The sequence below is a fragment of the Neomonachus schauinslandi genome, chromosome 4 (genome assembly GCF_002201575.2).
Source record: "Neomonachus schauinslandi chromosome 4, ASM220157v2, whole genome shotgun sequence".
NCBI lineage: Eukaryota > Metazoa > Chordata > Mammalia > Carnivora > Phocidae > Neomonachus > Neomonachus schauinslandi.
Window position 1 is genome coordinate 148989601 of NC_058406.1, and position 14218 is coordinate 149003818.

The window sequence follows — 14218 nt, forward strand, 5'->3', positions numbered from 1 at the left end:
CTTCCTTCCTTCCTTCCTTCCTTCCTTCCTTCCTTCCTTCCTTCCTTCCTTCCTTCCATAGGCAGCACCTTGGCCCTCATTTTCTATAATGATGATACCTCTATTAGCTTGTCTCAATTGAAAAATGAAAATTTGGTACCAAAGTACCAAAAGCTTCTATTTTTTATTTTTTAATCTTATGCACCATGTCTAACAAAAGCCTAGAACATAGTGATGAGTGAATGGCTGTCAGAATAGAGAAGTTACAGCTATGCCCTGTAATTGGATTTGACCATGGGCAAGGTGATCACTATTGAGATAGAAAGTGCCTAAATTCTGTCTCCCTTTCCTCCCTTGAGGAAGTTCAAATACAGTATTGTCATTCAAATTTTCTACTCTTCCCATCCTCTTAAGTGAGACAACTTATCCTGTGGTTGCTTAGGCCAAAGGAGAAGGGATTCAGGAACACGGTTCTTTCATTTCAAAGATTATCATCTCCAGTTGCAACCAGTCATGACTTCTGGATGAAATCCACTTACCTTCATTGAATCAGAATGATTTCCTTCCATAGATACTCTCTCCTGTGTCCGATCCACAAGTCAATCTTGAATCAATTTCAGCCATTTCTTACAAATACACTGCAATCACGTTTATAAATCTACCTAAGGCTTGGTTTTTGTGAGTTACAGATAAATTAGGCCCTTCATGTCCTATCTTCAGTTATCAGCAATGTGCTCAGACTATTCAACTAGGAACAGGCACAATCTTTCTTTTATGAAGGCAATCTGAGTGCCCTGCACATGTAAGAAGGGACACTCAAGGGTGGAAACAGCTCTTTTCAGGGGTAGCTGTGGTGATGGGTGAGCATTTGGACAGGTGGTTCATTTTCTTGTGAAAGAAGTCTGTATCCTGTAAGCAATCAATACCCAACAGTTTCACTAAATAAAGCTTGAATATAAATTAATTCAAAAGGAGCTCAGATGTTTGCTGTGTTGCCTCTGAACACACCCTGTGTGTCAGGAGCCTAGCTTTCTTCAGTAGACCACCTAGTCTGTTCACTGGGGAGGACAATATTTATTCAAACATAATCCCTTTTGTCTGTGTTGGGCAATAGCACAATACATTCAGCAACTGTCCTCTGAAAGCCAAGACTTTGTCTCTGGCAGGGATTTCAAAAACATGGATTTCTTGAGAAGTGCCTGCCCACCTGTGTTTAGATTCTAAATTGTGGGAAGATCTTGGCAGCCAGAGTATCTAGGAGATGCTCAGGGAAAAGTCTGTTGAGGTTATGGAGACTTTTCAAAGGACAATTTCCCCCTTTAAAGTGGTAAGAAGAAGAATTCTTGAGAGCTGACATGGAATATTGGACTAGGTGGAACCTTGAAAGATTTTATCTCTTCATAGTTAGCTTTCCATTTAAGACCTAAGAATGTGTCCTGTTTTAGAAACCCTCCCAGGAATGAAATTTTCCATAACCTTTCCCCTGTTGGCCATTTTTTTTTTTAACTTCTACAAAAGCCTTCCATCAGAAAGTTCTTGATCATGTATATGACCGTCACGGTCACTGCTACAGCGCAGAACTGGTTCCCTTGCTGTATCTTGTGCTGCTCATACCCTCCACAGATGGCCCCGTCCTGGCTGAAGCCCATTATTAGATCACTTCTTGGCTTCTTCTCTAAGGCCAAATAATGAGAGGTTTTTTTCCTCCTTTTTTTGTAGGTCATACTTTTCAACTATCTAATGATTTTTGTTGTTGAAAATTGGATTGGGGATTTCCTGTGTCTGGAAATGCACCAGGCCATGAACTTTGCAACCCCGACACTCCTCCCGCTACCTCTTAAAATACACCAAATAAAATGAGACCAAGAGAATGAAGCAGCTGCAAGCAAAGCAAAACATCACAAAATCAAAAAATAAAAACACTGAGTAGGTGTCTTTCTTGTTTTTGATTGAGCATAACATTTGTAAAATGAAGCATGCTTCATAGTTAAGTGGACATCCTGTTTATTAAGGATCAATCAATAAGAACTCAGTCAGGTTTAGATTAACACTTACACAACTCACAATTTAAAATGCAAAATGTTGAAAACTAAGCATGCCAAGAAGATAAGAATGAGTCAATAGTGGTCTTTTCTTAGCATATCTGGTATATATATAACTTCCATTTACTATGGGCATTTGAAGACCATTGAGCCATTGTCATGATAGCTTTCAATACAAGTGATTTTTGATTTTTACATTTATCTTTGATGTCTAGTTGGTTTTAAGGGGGATCCTATCTTTTTCAGGTTTTAGAATCAAGATTATGATTGTAAATAAATACAGACATTTTCTATATTTTTCTTTGCTTTGCAACAGCTGAATTAGGATGAGATATATCTGACCTGTAATGATTGTTTGAACTCACTTACAAAACCATCTGAGCCACATGCTTCAAAGGTACATCTCTGATAACTCTTGCTATTGTTCAATATCGCACACTTGTAAAAGACTTTATTTAACATGTGTACAGCATAAAGAATGAAAATGAAAGGATTACATATGATCTCACCACTCAGTTTCAGAGAAAGAACACTGCCAGTGTCTTAGAAGCCCACTCGAATCATGTGTGTATGCCCCTATCTGATCATCTCCACTCTGTCCCAGCCCCCATCTGATATAAAAAACTGTCCTGATTTTGGCTTACCATTACTTTGCTTTTCTTCATGATTTTACTCTCTTTGTATGCATTGCTAAAGATTATATTTTTTAGTTCAGCCAAATTTTGAAATTTGTTCTCTTTCTTTTGTGATTTCCTTTTTTGTTTTTGCTTTGCTTCAGTATTTTTGTTTTGAGATTCATTTATTTTGATAGATGTAGGTATAGGTCATTATCACTACTTTATAATATGCCATTGTATGACTGTGCCACAATTTATTTATCCATTCTACTGTTGATGGACATTTGGGTTGGTTCCAGTTTGAGGCCTTGTGATTGCTTCAGCTTGACCATTTTGACCCACGTCTCCAAGAACTCAGGTGCCAGAATTAATCTAACATATGCACCTAAAGTGCCGTTGTTGGGTTGTGAGATGCACATATGCTCAACTTTTAAAAGGATATGCCTAATAGTTTTCCTAAAGGGTTTTAACAATTTTCTGCTCCTACCTGCAGTGGATGAGAATTCCTTTTGCTCAGCATCCTTGCCAGGACTTCATATTGTCAGATATAAATTTTTTTCCACTTAGGTGCAGAGTGGGATTTTATTGAGGATTTAATTTCTGTTTCCCGACAAATAATGAGGGTGGTCATCTTTTCAAATGCTTGTGTCCATTCATAATTTCTTTTCTGTGAAATGCCTGTTTATGTCTTTTTTCCATTTGCCTGTTGGGTTGCTTATCTTTTCTGGTTGAATAGTAGGAATTCTTTATATATTTTTAATATAAACCACTTTTTGGTTATATGTATAATAAATATCTTCCCGCAACTTGTAGCAACTCCTCTCATCCTATGATTTTTCCCAATGAACACAAAGTCTTCAATTTTTATAGTTGACTTTATGCATCTTTTCTTCATGCTTTGCATTTTTTATATATTGTTTAAGAATTCTTCCCCCTCCCCTAAAGACATGAAGATATTTTTTCTTACATAAGTTTTAATTTTTTACTTCATTTAAGTATTTAATCCATCTGTACATAATTATATTTTTCATTTCCATTTGACTTTTTAAATATAGTTTCCATCTCTCTGATGAAATTCCCCATATTTTCCACTAGATTTTTCACATATTAATCATAATTATTTTAAAGTCCTTATCTGATATTCCAAATATCCAGGCTCTATTTGGGTCTATGGTAGCGTATTGAATACTCTATTTCCTGACAATGGATCATTTTATTTCTTGCTTATTTTATACGTCATAATTTTGGTTGGATGCCGGATAGCATATGTAAGAGAACAGTAGAGCCTGAGGTGAATAATATGTGAGTCCAAAAGTGATTATGCCTCTTCTTCTGTCAAGCCATTGGTATGAGGGTGGTTAAGTCCATCTTTCATAGTTGAGCTAGGTTTAGATTTTATTGTTTCTATTCCTACCTTTGGTGCTCACCTGCTTCACATTGGTCTGGCATGGGTTGCTGTTACTCTGTTTTTAGTCTCTCTAGGGGTTGGGTTGCTGGAGGAGGTTTCCCGGTGTATTGCTTCATCCTCCACTTTCAGCAGACTCTGTCTGTCTGCACCACAGCAGGTGTTTCTCTCTGGGCTCTTGCCCTTCCCTGAGCTCTAAGTTGTTACTGCAGTGCTTGTTACTCACTGCAGGCCCCTGGTGGGGACAGGGTAGTTTCTTGGTTCTCCTGCCCCTCTGTGTGCCAGAGGTCAAGAGTGGAGCTTTCTCAACACTTCTGCTTTCCCCCAGCCCCTGTGGAAGCCAGACTCTGCCATATGTCTTGGGAATAAGTAGCCCACCCCCAACCCCCTGCTTTACATCAGTGCAGGATTGTGGGCGTGAGCAGGTTTCCTGACCTACCCCCCAGAGACATATGTGTTTTTCCTACAGGGTGGGAGTGCAATTTTCTACCCCTTCCCCTTAGCCAATGCCCTTTGCTTGGGTCTGTCACCTCCATCTGTTGTCACTGTCACTCTTCCTCCTGTCACTGCAAAAGGCCAAGCAATTCATGTGTCCCATCTCTCCTTGGATGAGCTTGTTATCCTCTGGAATTCAGCTCCTCTGGCTGAATCACAATCTGAGATCTCTGATGGGCCTTAAAAAGTGACGATTTTGTAGATTATCCAGATTTCTCTCACTGTTAGGGCGGGCACAGAATTCTCCTGCGGCCGTCCAGTTTAAGAGGAAGCAGACTGATGGTCCCTCTCCCTGCCACCACCACTCTCTGTTTTCTTCCTTTGTCCTGTTTTTTTTTTTTTATAGCACTTAAAACTACCATTATATTGTATTTATTTATTGTCCACCTCCCTTACCAGAATGATAATGCCATTAAGATAGACTATTTAGTTATTTTTTCATTTCTGTATCTCTGACCTATAATACTCAATACAGATTGTTGAATGAATGCTTGCAGTGAATGCCAAAGATGTGACATTTTCTCCGATATCTTGTATTAGCTTGTTTTCATAAGAATGTGCTTGCTCTGAGGCTGTTTTCTCTCCTTGTTCTGCCGTATTTTTCATATGTCCCATTTTGATTATGTCCTTACTCATCTTTGAATCAGGCAAATCTGTTTGCACTCAGTGTCTCCATCTGCACCAATAACAAAGAAGTGAGGGGCTTGTCCTTGAGGCTGCTCTCTGTCGACCCTTGATTTGGTTTATCTCTGCTCTCAGACCCACAGCTGGCCCGAAGGGGGTTGTGAGCCAATGCCAGTCAAATTGTTCATCATAGCAGGTTTCCAGCCAGTGCATTTCTGCCCTCCTGTGCTAGGTTCTCCCACCCCCACCCCAAGGCCCGAGTCTCTGGTAGTCAGGGCTAGTGCGTGCCTCACAAATAACAAACTGCATTTCAGACCACGGCAGTTCCGCTTTTGCCTTCCTAATTGTTTTGGTGTGGCTCCTATTGCTGCTGCTATGGTTTTAACACTTTTTGCTCTTGACTGTGTTTGGAAGACATGGTGGTGAAAAGGAAGGTGGGGGCTGGGGAATTGGTCGATGCTCTGCCTGCCTCGGGTGAATGAGCAGGTGCCCCACTCCTCTGTAGGTTCTAGACCCTGTTACTGCGCTAAGGGCCCCACGTCAGGCAACAGCAACAGGGAAGGGACTGTGTATTTTCCTCTTTTATCAGGTGATTCTTTTTCATGAAACCGGAGTTTTCTGTGTTTCTGGGTAGTCTGTTTTTATTTCGTTTTCCTAAATCAGATCCAAATGTATTATAGGCAGTGTTCATTTCTGCCTGACGCTGACATAAGGCATGGAGAGTTTGTAGGATTTACTGATTTATCCTTTGTGAGGCTGCAGTAGGGAAGAAGACCTTGGACACTATTATTTTCTAAGGGTAGTAGAGCTCTTATGGTTAGGAAAACTCAAGTTCATTAAAAGTGCTCCCAAACTGTCATTACCTAGTAGTTTTTGTATCAAAATTATAACTGCTATTCCATGGTGGCCCCTGATACATTTTCTGATTAAAAAATATTAAAACAAGCTCTCATAATCCAAATGGTTTGTAACCATTCTTCTCTAGCACTGTGCCAAAGACCTTATCTTATGGGATATCATTTGGTTTCCTATCATTCAAAACCATTTTCTCCATCTTTTAATTATTTAAGTAATAATTCTGGGTTGGATAATGGAGGCATTTTAGAAAACATAAAGATGTGTGATTATAAAGTAACCTCAGTTATTCTAAAGGATAAAATAATAGCTGCCTCGATTTAGTTACTCTTACGTGTTAACTGGGGAAAAGTTCATTAAAATGCATTTTGACACTTTTAATCCACTGAAACTCTAACTTCATTGGGAAAATGGCTCTGAGGATGGTGAGAACATTGCTAATTGGCTTGTTCATCCCACATGGGATTACACCAGTTTCTGAATCAGAATTTCCTGCTATTGCAACATGGTTTCTTCTTTCGTCTTCTTTTTTTTTTTCTTTCCTTAGAAATAATCCATTTGGGTTCATTACATGGCCATTTGTTAGCCTTGTTAGTTACAAGGCGTTGTACTTGTTTCTGACTACAGTGAAGTCATGTAGGCGGGGTGTGTGGGTGTGTGTGTGTGTGTGTGTGTCTGTGTGTGTGTGTGTGTACAGACTCAATGGGAGATCCTGCAGCTGCTTGGGGAAGCAGGCAGCGCCAAGGGGTCACTCTGATATTTCAGAACTCAAATCCTGCTTTCCCAAAGTCATGGGGCATTTTTATTTCATTCATCAGGAAGATTGGTTCAACTTTGGTTTGCTTACTACATGCTGTACATAGACATCAATCTGCTTGACTTTTGAAAGCTTTTTATTGATATATAATATTCTCAGAAAAAATACACTGATCCTAAGTGTGTAACAAGATAAGCTGTTTTACAAACTGAGCACACCTGTGTAACTGGTATCCAGATCACAAAACAGAATGTGACCAGCACCCCGGAAGCTCTCCTTGTACCCCCTTCATGTCACTAACCCTTCTCACCTTGGATAACCATTCTCCTGTTTTGATTGTTTTTATATTTTATATACATGGAATTATACATGATATATTATTTTGTGTCGGGTTTCTTTCATTTTTCATTATGTTTATGAGATTCATTTCCATTGATCATGTATTGTGTTTGTTGATTCTTACTGCTCTGTAGTGTTCTATTATTCAATACAATACAACTTATTCATTGGGCTGTTAACAGGCATTTAAATAGTTTCTTTGGGGGGAGGGGGATGGGGGCATTATGAATACTCTGAACATTCTAGTACATCTCTTTTGGTGAAAGTATATATACACATACATTCCTGTTGGAAATATATAGGAGTGGGGCATAGGGTGTGTGTATGTTCAGATTTAGTAGATAAGCCAGTGTTCTGGAGTGGTTGTAAGCATTTACACTCACACCAGCAATGTGTGAGAGTTCCAGTTGCTCCATCTCTTCACCAATATTTGATAGTTTCTGCATTTTTTATTTTAGTCATTTTGGTGGATATGTATTGAATGTGGTTTAAATTTATATTTCCTTGATGATAGTGAACCTGAGTACCTTTTCATATGTTTATTAGTATTTGTATATCTGTTTTTGTGAGTTGTCTGTCTGTTCAAGTCTTTTGCCCATGTTTTTATCCATTGGCTCTCTATTACTGTTTGATAGGACTTCTTTATATAATCTGGGTATAGTTCCTTTGTTGTGTATATGTACTGTAAATATCTTGGTTGCGTTTTCACTCATGTATTGGACAGTCTTTTGATGAACAGACATTCCTCATTTTTCTAAAAGTTTGATTTATTATTTTTTTCTTTTATGTGTTGTGCTTTTGGGGTTCAGTTTAAGAAATCTTTGCCTACTTCAAGTTGACAGAACTGTTCTATGCTTTCCTCTAACATCTTTATTTAGATTTGTAATTCATCTGATTTGATATTGTATATTGTATGAAATAGAGGTCAAGATACAATTTTTGCATATGGATATCCCATTAACTGAGCATCATTTTACTTGCTTCATTTAAAATGTTTTCATAAAGTTTAGTTTCATTGAAATATGTTTTATATTTTCCTGGAGAGAATTACTAATGATTCTTGAAAAAAATTTAAACCTATGGTGATTTAAAATTTATAATATAATCTGTAGACTTACTTAACACTAAATGTAAATTGGATTTTTTAAAAAAGTTCTTTGTTGAGACTCTAGTTTGTAGCTCCAGTGTATTTATTCAACACCAGAGTGATTTATAATACACAAAGCATAATCATTTTTTAAAAATTAATATTCTCACTTTTTCATTTGAATTCAATCCAACACATGTATATTATATGTCTGCTAGAATTTGGGACAGCTGAGAATATGGTTGAAGTTTTGAGCTCCATTTTATGTCATTTATGTTTTAAGCCATGTAATAAAATTGTCAAACATTGGTCAGTAATAAACCATTTTACTTTAGTATTCAAAGTTATATTAATAAAGAGAAATACAAGGTGAGAATTTTTATTACTATTAGGATGACCTTCCACCCCTTCTGTAATGCCTTCTATCAGGTTTTCCACTGGTAATGACACAGGTATTTTAAGATGTAAAAATAGAAAAGAACATATAAAAGTTTCATATCTGTATTTGGAATGACTGTGAATGCTTCCTCTTTGATGTCATTTCTGCTTAGTTTTATTTTTTTTTCTCTTGTTATTATTTGTTCTAGGTTGTACTGGTCAGTGGACATCTGGACAGTTGGGACGTTGGGCAGGGTGCCATGGATGATGGTGGCGGAGCCTTTATATCATGGGAAGCCCTCTCACTTATTAAAGATCTTGGTAAATATTTAGAAAGTCGTTAACCAATGTGTGAGGATCTCAGTAGTGACATATTTAACTCAACACACAAAATACTGAACAGATAAGTTACTGTGATATGTTCAAAGATCCTCCTGAGGTCTGTATGTTTTTTGTCAGTTGATTCTCAGGGAAGAATGAATTTGTCCCCTTAAAAAGAGAAATTTTTATTCAAGTATACACCAAACATCCAAAGTATCAAATATGATCAGCCACTAGGGAAAATGAACAAGCAAATAAAACTGTAGCAAATGTAACCACATCAGCTAGAGACTATGTAAGGAAACCCATGACCAAGTGCAAAGAAAAGTCAGCAGCTCCCCCTGCCTCCTTTTCCTTGTTCATCTTAGAGACGTTATTAGGCTGTTAAGATAGCTTTACTGCAGCCATTTTTCCATGGCAGAAGTTAAAGAGAGCAACACCGGACTGAAGGAATGATCCCTTTACCCACAATAAGGAATCCAGGCTGAAGAATTGGAACTTCCAGGTGAACCTAGGCATGAGGAAGATGGGCAGACGTAAAAAGGAAAAGCTAATAGTGAAAGCGGTTTTTGATGACCCTTTTTGTAAACAAAAAACATACATTTCCTCTTTGTGTGCTGGTCCAAAAGGCAGGTTTTGAGTGAGGTTAGAGATAATTAAACAATTTGAAGTCAGAGTTCCACATCTGAGTCAGAGCAGTGGTGGCCGTAAAATGCCTCATCAGCAGAAGGTTTTATGTCGTAACTATGGAATGCCTCCGCTTCAGATATAGTAAAGATGAGAACATCCTCTTTGGTGAAGGCTTTCCATTGCTTACATACATACATATGTGTTTAAATTCATGCATTTCTTCTAGTGTTTAATGAACCCTTCCAATCCTGTAAATAAGCCCTTTAAATGATTGGTCTTATTAACAATAGATTGCTGAAATGATCTTGCTTGGGGCAAATCTTTGGTGTACCATTTTGATTTATGTTTTAGTTGTGTTTTAAAAGTGGCGAGATGGAAAGGTGGTTGTACATTTTTTTACTTTTAAATAGGCCAGTGTCTCTTAACCTTGGGACTACTGACATTTGGGGTGACATAATTCTGCGTTGTGGGGTCTGTCTCATGTAGGATGTTTAGCAGCATCCATGGCCTCTATCTACTGGATGCCAATAAGCACCATCCCCCTCAAGTTGTAACAACCAAAAATGTCTCCAGACATTGCCAAATGTCCCTTGGCAGGTCAGGGCTGGTGGTGGAGGAATGTATAAAATTGGTCCACTGAGATGATCTAATAAAAAAATCACTAAAAGACCTGATACAGGGCCATTTTTGGGGGGGAAGAAAACCTTACATTGGAAACCTTACATTGAAGGTACTTAAACTTTTGACATCACTTCCATACTGAACACCCACTGTGTGAAGGCAGTTTGTAAAAGCTGGGCATACAGAAAGGTTTAAAGCATGTCTTCTCTTCTTAAGACCCTTAGAATAGAGTTGGAGCATACGCATGCACCTGTTCATGTGGGTGGCAATATGCATCCAATTTCAAGGTCTGCTTTTAGAATTGGGTAAGGTTTGAGAGAGATGAATTGTCCAGCAAATAAAACCCCAAAACATACATTCTTCAGAGAAGATCTGGGAGACTTTACATGTGAGTCTTCTCCTCCTTCCCTTAAAAATATTCCCTTGGTGATCTGTTCATTCCAGAATGAAATGGGTTCCAGACATGAGACAAGCAAAGATATCAAGCATTTTCTTCCTTATAGGGCCCAGATATACATTTAGGAGGTTAATTTTATTTTGATGTGTTCAGCCAGCTTGATTAGAAGCAGTGGTAGAGCGAAAAGAGAACTGGACCCATCTGAAATGGAGTTTACGTCCTTCTGTGCCTCAAATTCCTTTTTTGGCCTCAGGAGGCATTTGAACTCTCTGGTCTTCATTTTCTTCATCTCTTCTAACTGTAAGCTTCCGGAGTATTTTATCTGCTCTAGATGGGAATAAAAGTGGTATCTTCTCTAGGCTTTGAATCTTACGTTTTTAGTACTCAGCATGGGACCCTAAATCATTGTTAATTGAGTTGGATTCAATTGCATAGATAAATGTAACACCATGCAAAGGTGAATTGAGTATCTTTTTCTAACACTGACTTCTGTTGCTTTTGATAGCTAGTAACCAGTCTCCTTCAATTCAGGACTTAACTTTCCTATAGATTTCTGAAAACCTATATAAACATATGAATAAAACTCTGAAATAAAGAGTAATATTTCTTTTATTTTAAAGGTTTATTCATTTGAGAGAGCGAGAGAGAGAGAGCAACTGGGGGGAGGGACAGAGAGAGAGGAAGGAGGAGAAGGAGACAATCTCAAGCAGACTCCCTGTTGAGTGCGGAGCTCAATGTGGGACTCCATCTCACGACCCTGAGACCATGGAGCTGAGCTGAAACCAAGAGTCAGATGCTTAACTGACTGAGCCACCCAGGTGCCCCCAAAAGTAATATTTCTTTTGAGTAGGTGTTAAGAGGCAGCATGGCATACTGTTAAAAAAGCGTAAGACTCGGGCGCCTGGGTGGCTCAGTTGGTTAAGCAACTGCCTTCGGCTCAGGTCATGATCCTGGAGTCCCAGGATCGAGTCCCACGTCGGGCTCCCTGCTCAGCAGGGAGTCTGCCTCTCTCTCTGACCCTCCCCGCTCTCATGCTCTCTATCTCATTCTCTCTCTCAAATAAATAAATAAAATCTTAAAAAAAAAAAAGCATAAGACTCTGGAGCCAGACTGCCTGAGTTCATATCCCGGCCCTGCCTCTTACTAAGCATGTGGCCTTTGCCTTTCTGTGCCTCAGTTTTCTCATCTGTGAAACTGGGATAATAGTAGTCCCTATCTCATAGAATTGCTTTGAAAATTAAATAGTCTGTTCATATAATGTACTTAGAACAGTACCTGACCCAACCCAAGTACTCAATAAATGTTAACTTTTATTATATAGTAAGCCTGACTCTGATAGTACCATACTTTTTATGTGAGGGAGAATGGTAATTTTTTAACCCCCACCTCCATTAGTAATTATATTGCTTCCTCACTTAATCTGTTAGTTATACTGATGTAACTCTATGTTCAGCTGCTATGGTAAATGCTTTCTCTTTACTATTTAAGCTGCTGTCTCTTGTGTGATGGAAATCCAGTGACCCCTTCACTTTTTTCTACTTTCATAATAAATTTTGAGGAATCTGAATTTCTCCTTCTCACTTCCTGCCTCTGCTTCCAGCTTACGTTAAATGCCCAATCTCCACTCTGTACTTCACTTCCTGTGATTGTATCCATTGAGTCTTAACTCTTTAATTCTAAAGTTAAAATTAGATTGTGGATTTCTATTTGTAGATTGTCTATGTTTTTTAATGCAAAGAAATGGGTCCAACATGTGACATATAAGTTCTGCTTGAAAATTACTGGTATGCTTGAACAAGAAATAGGACTTTGGGAAATGGGTTCATAATTATATTACTTAATTATATTAAGCCCAAACTGTTTAAGTGGTGAAATACAAATGGTCCGTGGTAATCTTTTTTCCAAGAAAAGTAACTCTTTTTGGCTGATGTTCCTTGAACAATATGTCATGCAGCATGCATGTCAAAGTCCCTCAGTGGGGCTCATGAATTTGAAGGGTTGGTTCAGAGAGGATTTCTGATATTTAGGAATATAGTTCTAAGATTCATCCTTCTTATCTCTTTTCCTTTGTTCTTTTCTTTTACTATTCTAATGGATTCACCCTTTTGCCCAGGCCATCCGCTAAAACTATATTCAATTAATCTAACAGAAGAGATATCTATGCTTTCCAAATATAATCAGTCATTCCTGAGTAACTGTCAACAGAAGGCTATTTGCTGTGAAATGCTATTGAATACTTCTTTGTGTTTGTGGTTTACTGGACTCGAAACTGTTTATTTGAAATGTCATTTCCTAGAATGTTCTGGTGTCAGTGAACAAAGCCTATGGTCAAAGATGCTATGCCTCAAAATGTTCATTTGGCACTTGAAAAATAAACCACCATCCATCCCAAAATTCTTCCAACTTTACCATTTTCTGTGAAGTTAGAATTTTGAGTTTTCAGACCTAAACAAAGGAAGAAGATCAGAATTAATAGCACCACTTAGTTGTTGAAATGTGGAATATATGTGAAACATCTTATTTGAGAAATTTAAATGTGAGTGTCCTAATTGTGATTATTATAGGGCTCAAAAGTCTGTGTGTTAGAAAAATAGTTTATTTATATATCCTTTCACTCATCCACTCAGCAAATTCTTACTGTGCACTGGTGCCTTGTACCAAAGAGGAATGTGACATGGTCCCCAAAATCCTTGAAGTAGGGGAGACATTGAATTCAAAAATTGCCATGAAACTGTTTTAAATTCTTTAATTGAAGTATGTACAAGTGACTTTCGGACACCTAGTGAAGGGAGGGACGAGGACGGTGTGGCTGGATCAGGGCATCTTCACAAAGGCAATATTGAAGCTTTCTTTTCTAAAGGGGCACAATGAAGAATTCCTAGCAGAGTGTAGAGCCTTCAGTCCTGCACATCATTAAAAATGAGGAGAAAATTGTTGACAGTAACAATCTTGGGATTGTAGCGGAAGAGGGGATTTGCAAAATTGCAGGAAATGTACACTTTTTATTTAATATTTTATATAACATTAGAGTTTTTTATAATAAGGTGTTATTTGAGTAATCAGGGGGAAAAAAAAAAAAACCTCAAAAGCCAAAGGAAAGATTCTTGGCATCGCCATTATCATTAACTTGTGTCAATGGGAACAACAGGGCAGAGTTGGGAAGTAGGAAGAGTTATGCAGGAGTCCTGAGCCCTCCAGGCCCAGAAGTACACAAGGGCACACAGCCACATGCGTGCCAAGGCTTTGGTGTAGTTAGAGCTTTAGACACCCACTTCGAATGCAGTGGATTCTCTCTTAGAGGGAAGCATCCATCCAGGAAGAGGATTTCGTTCTCCTCAGTCAAGCCTCCCTTGGAAAAGTCCCAGGAAGTCCAATCCAGAATAACCGAGCAAGGGAAATTAACAACTTCCAATAAAATGGAAACCTAAGAGGTAGAGCTAGAGACAGCTAGAGCCCTGAAGCCAGCTTGGCACTAGCCCAGACTAGAAAGGCAATCCCACTTGGAAAGGACCTCCCCCACTGGGCTTTGCCATACCTCTGAGTATAATAAGAGTTCTAAAGCTAACACTTACAGAATATTACTATGTCGTGGACATTGCGCTAAGCACTCCACTATGCACATACACTCTTTTCTTCTTGACAACTCCAAGCTGTGAATGCACTTCTTATAT

General features: G+C 38.5%; 1 protein-coding gene across 1 annotated transcript in view; it reads left to right on the forward strand.

The window, feature by feature from the left end:
- Positions 1 to 14218, forward strand: part of CPQ (carboxypeptidase Q) — a 451472-nt gene that overhangs the window by 277947 nt on the left and 159307 nt on the right. The window contains exon 5 of the mRNA XM_021688259.1: positions 8788 to 8899. Within this exon, the coding sequence (XP_021543934.1) occupies positions 8788 to 8899 (112 nt within the window). The remainder of the gene's footprint in view (positions 1 to 8787; positions 8900 to 14218) is intronic.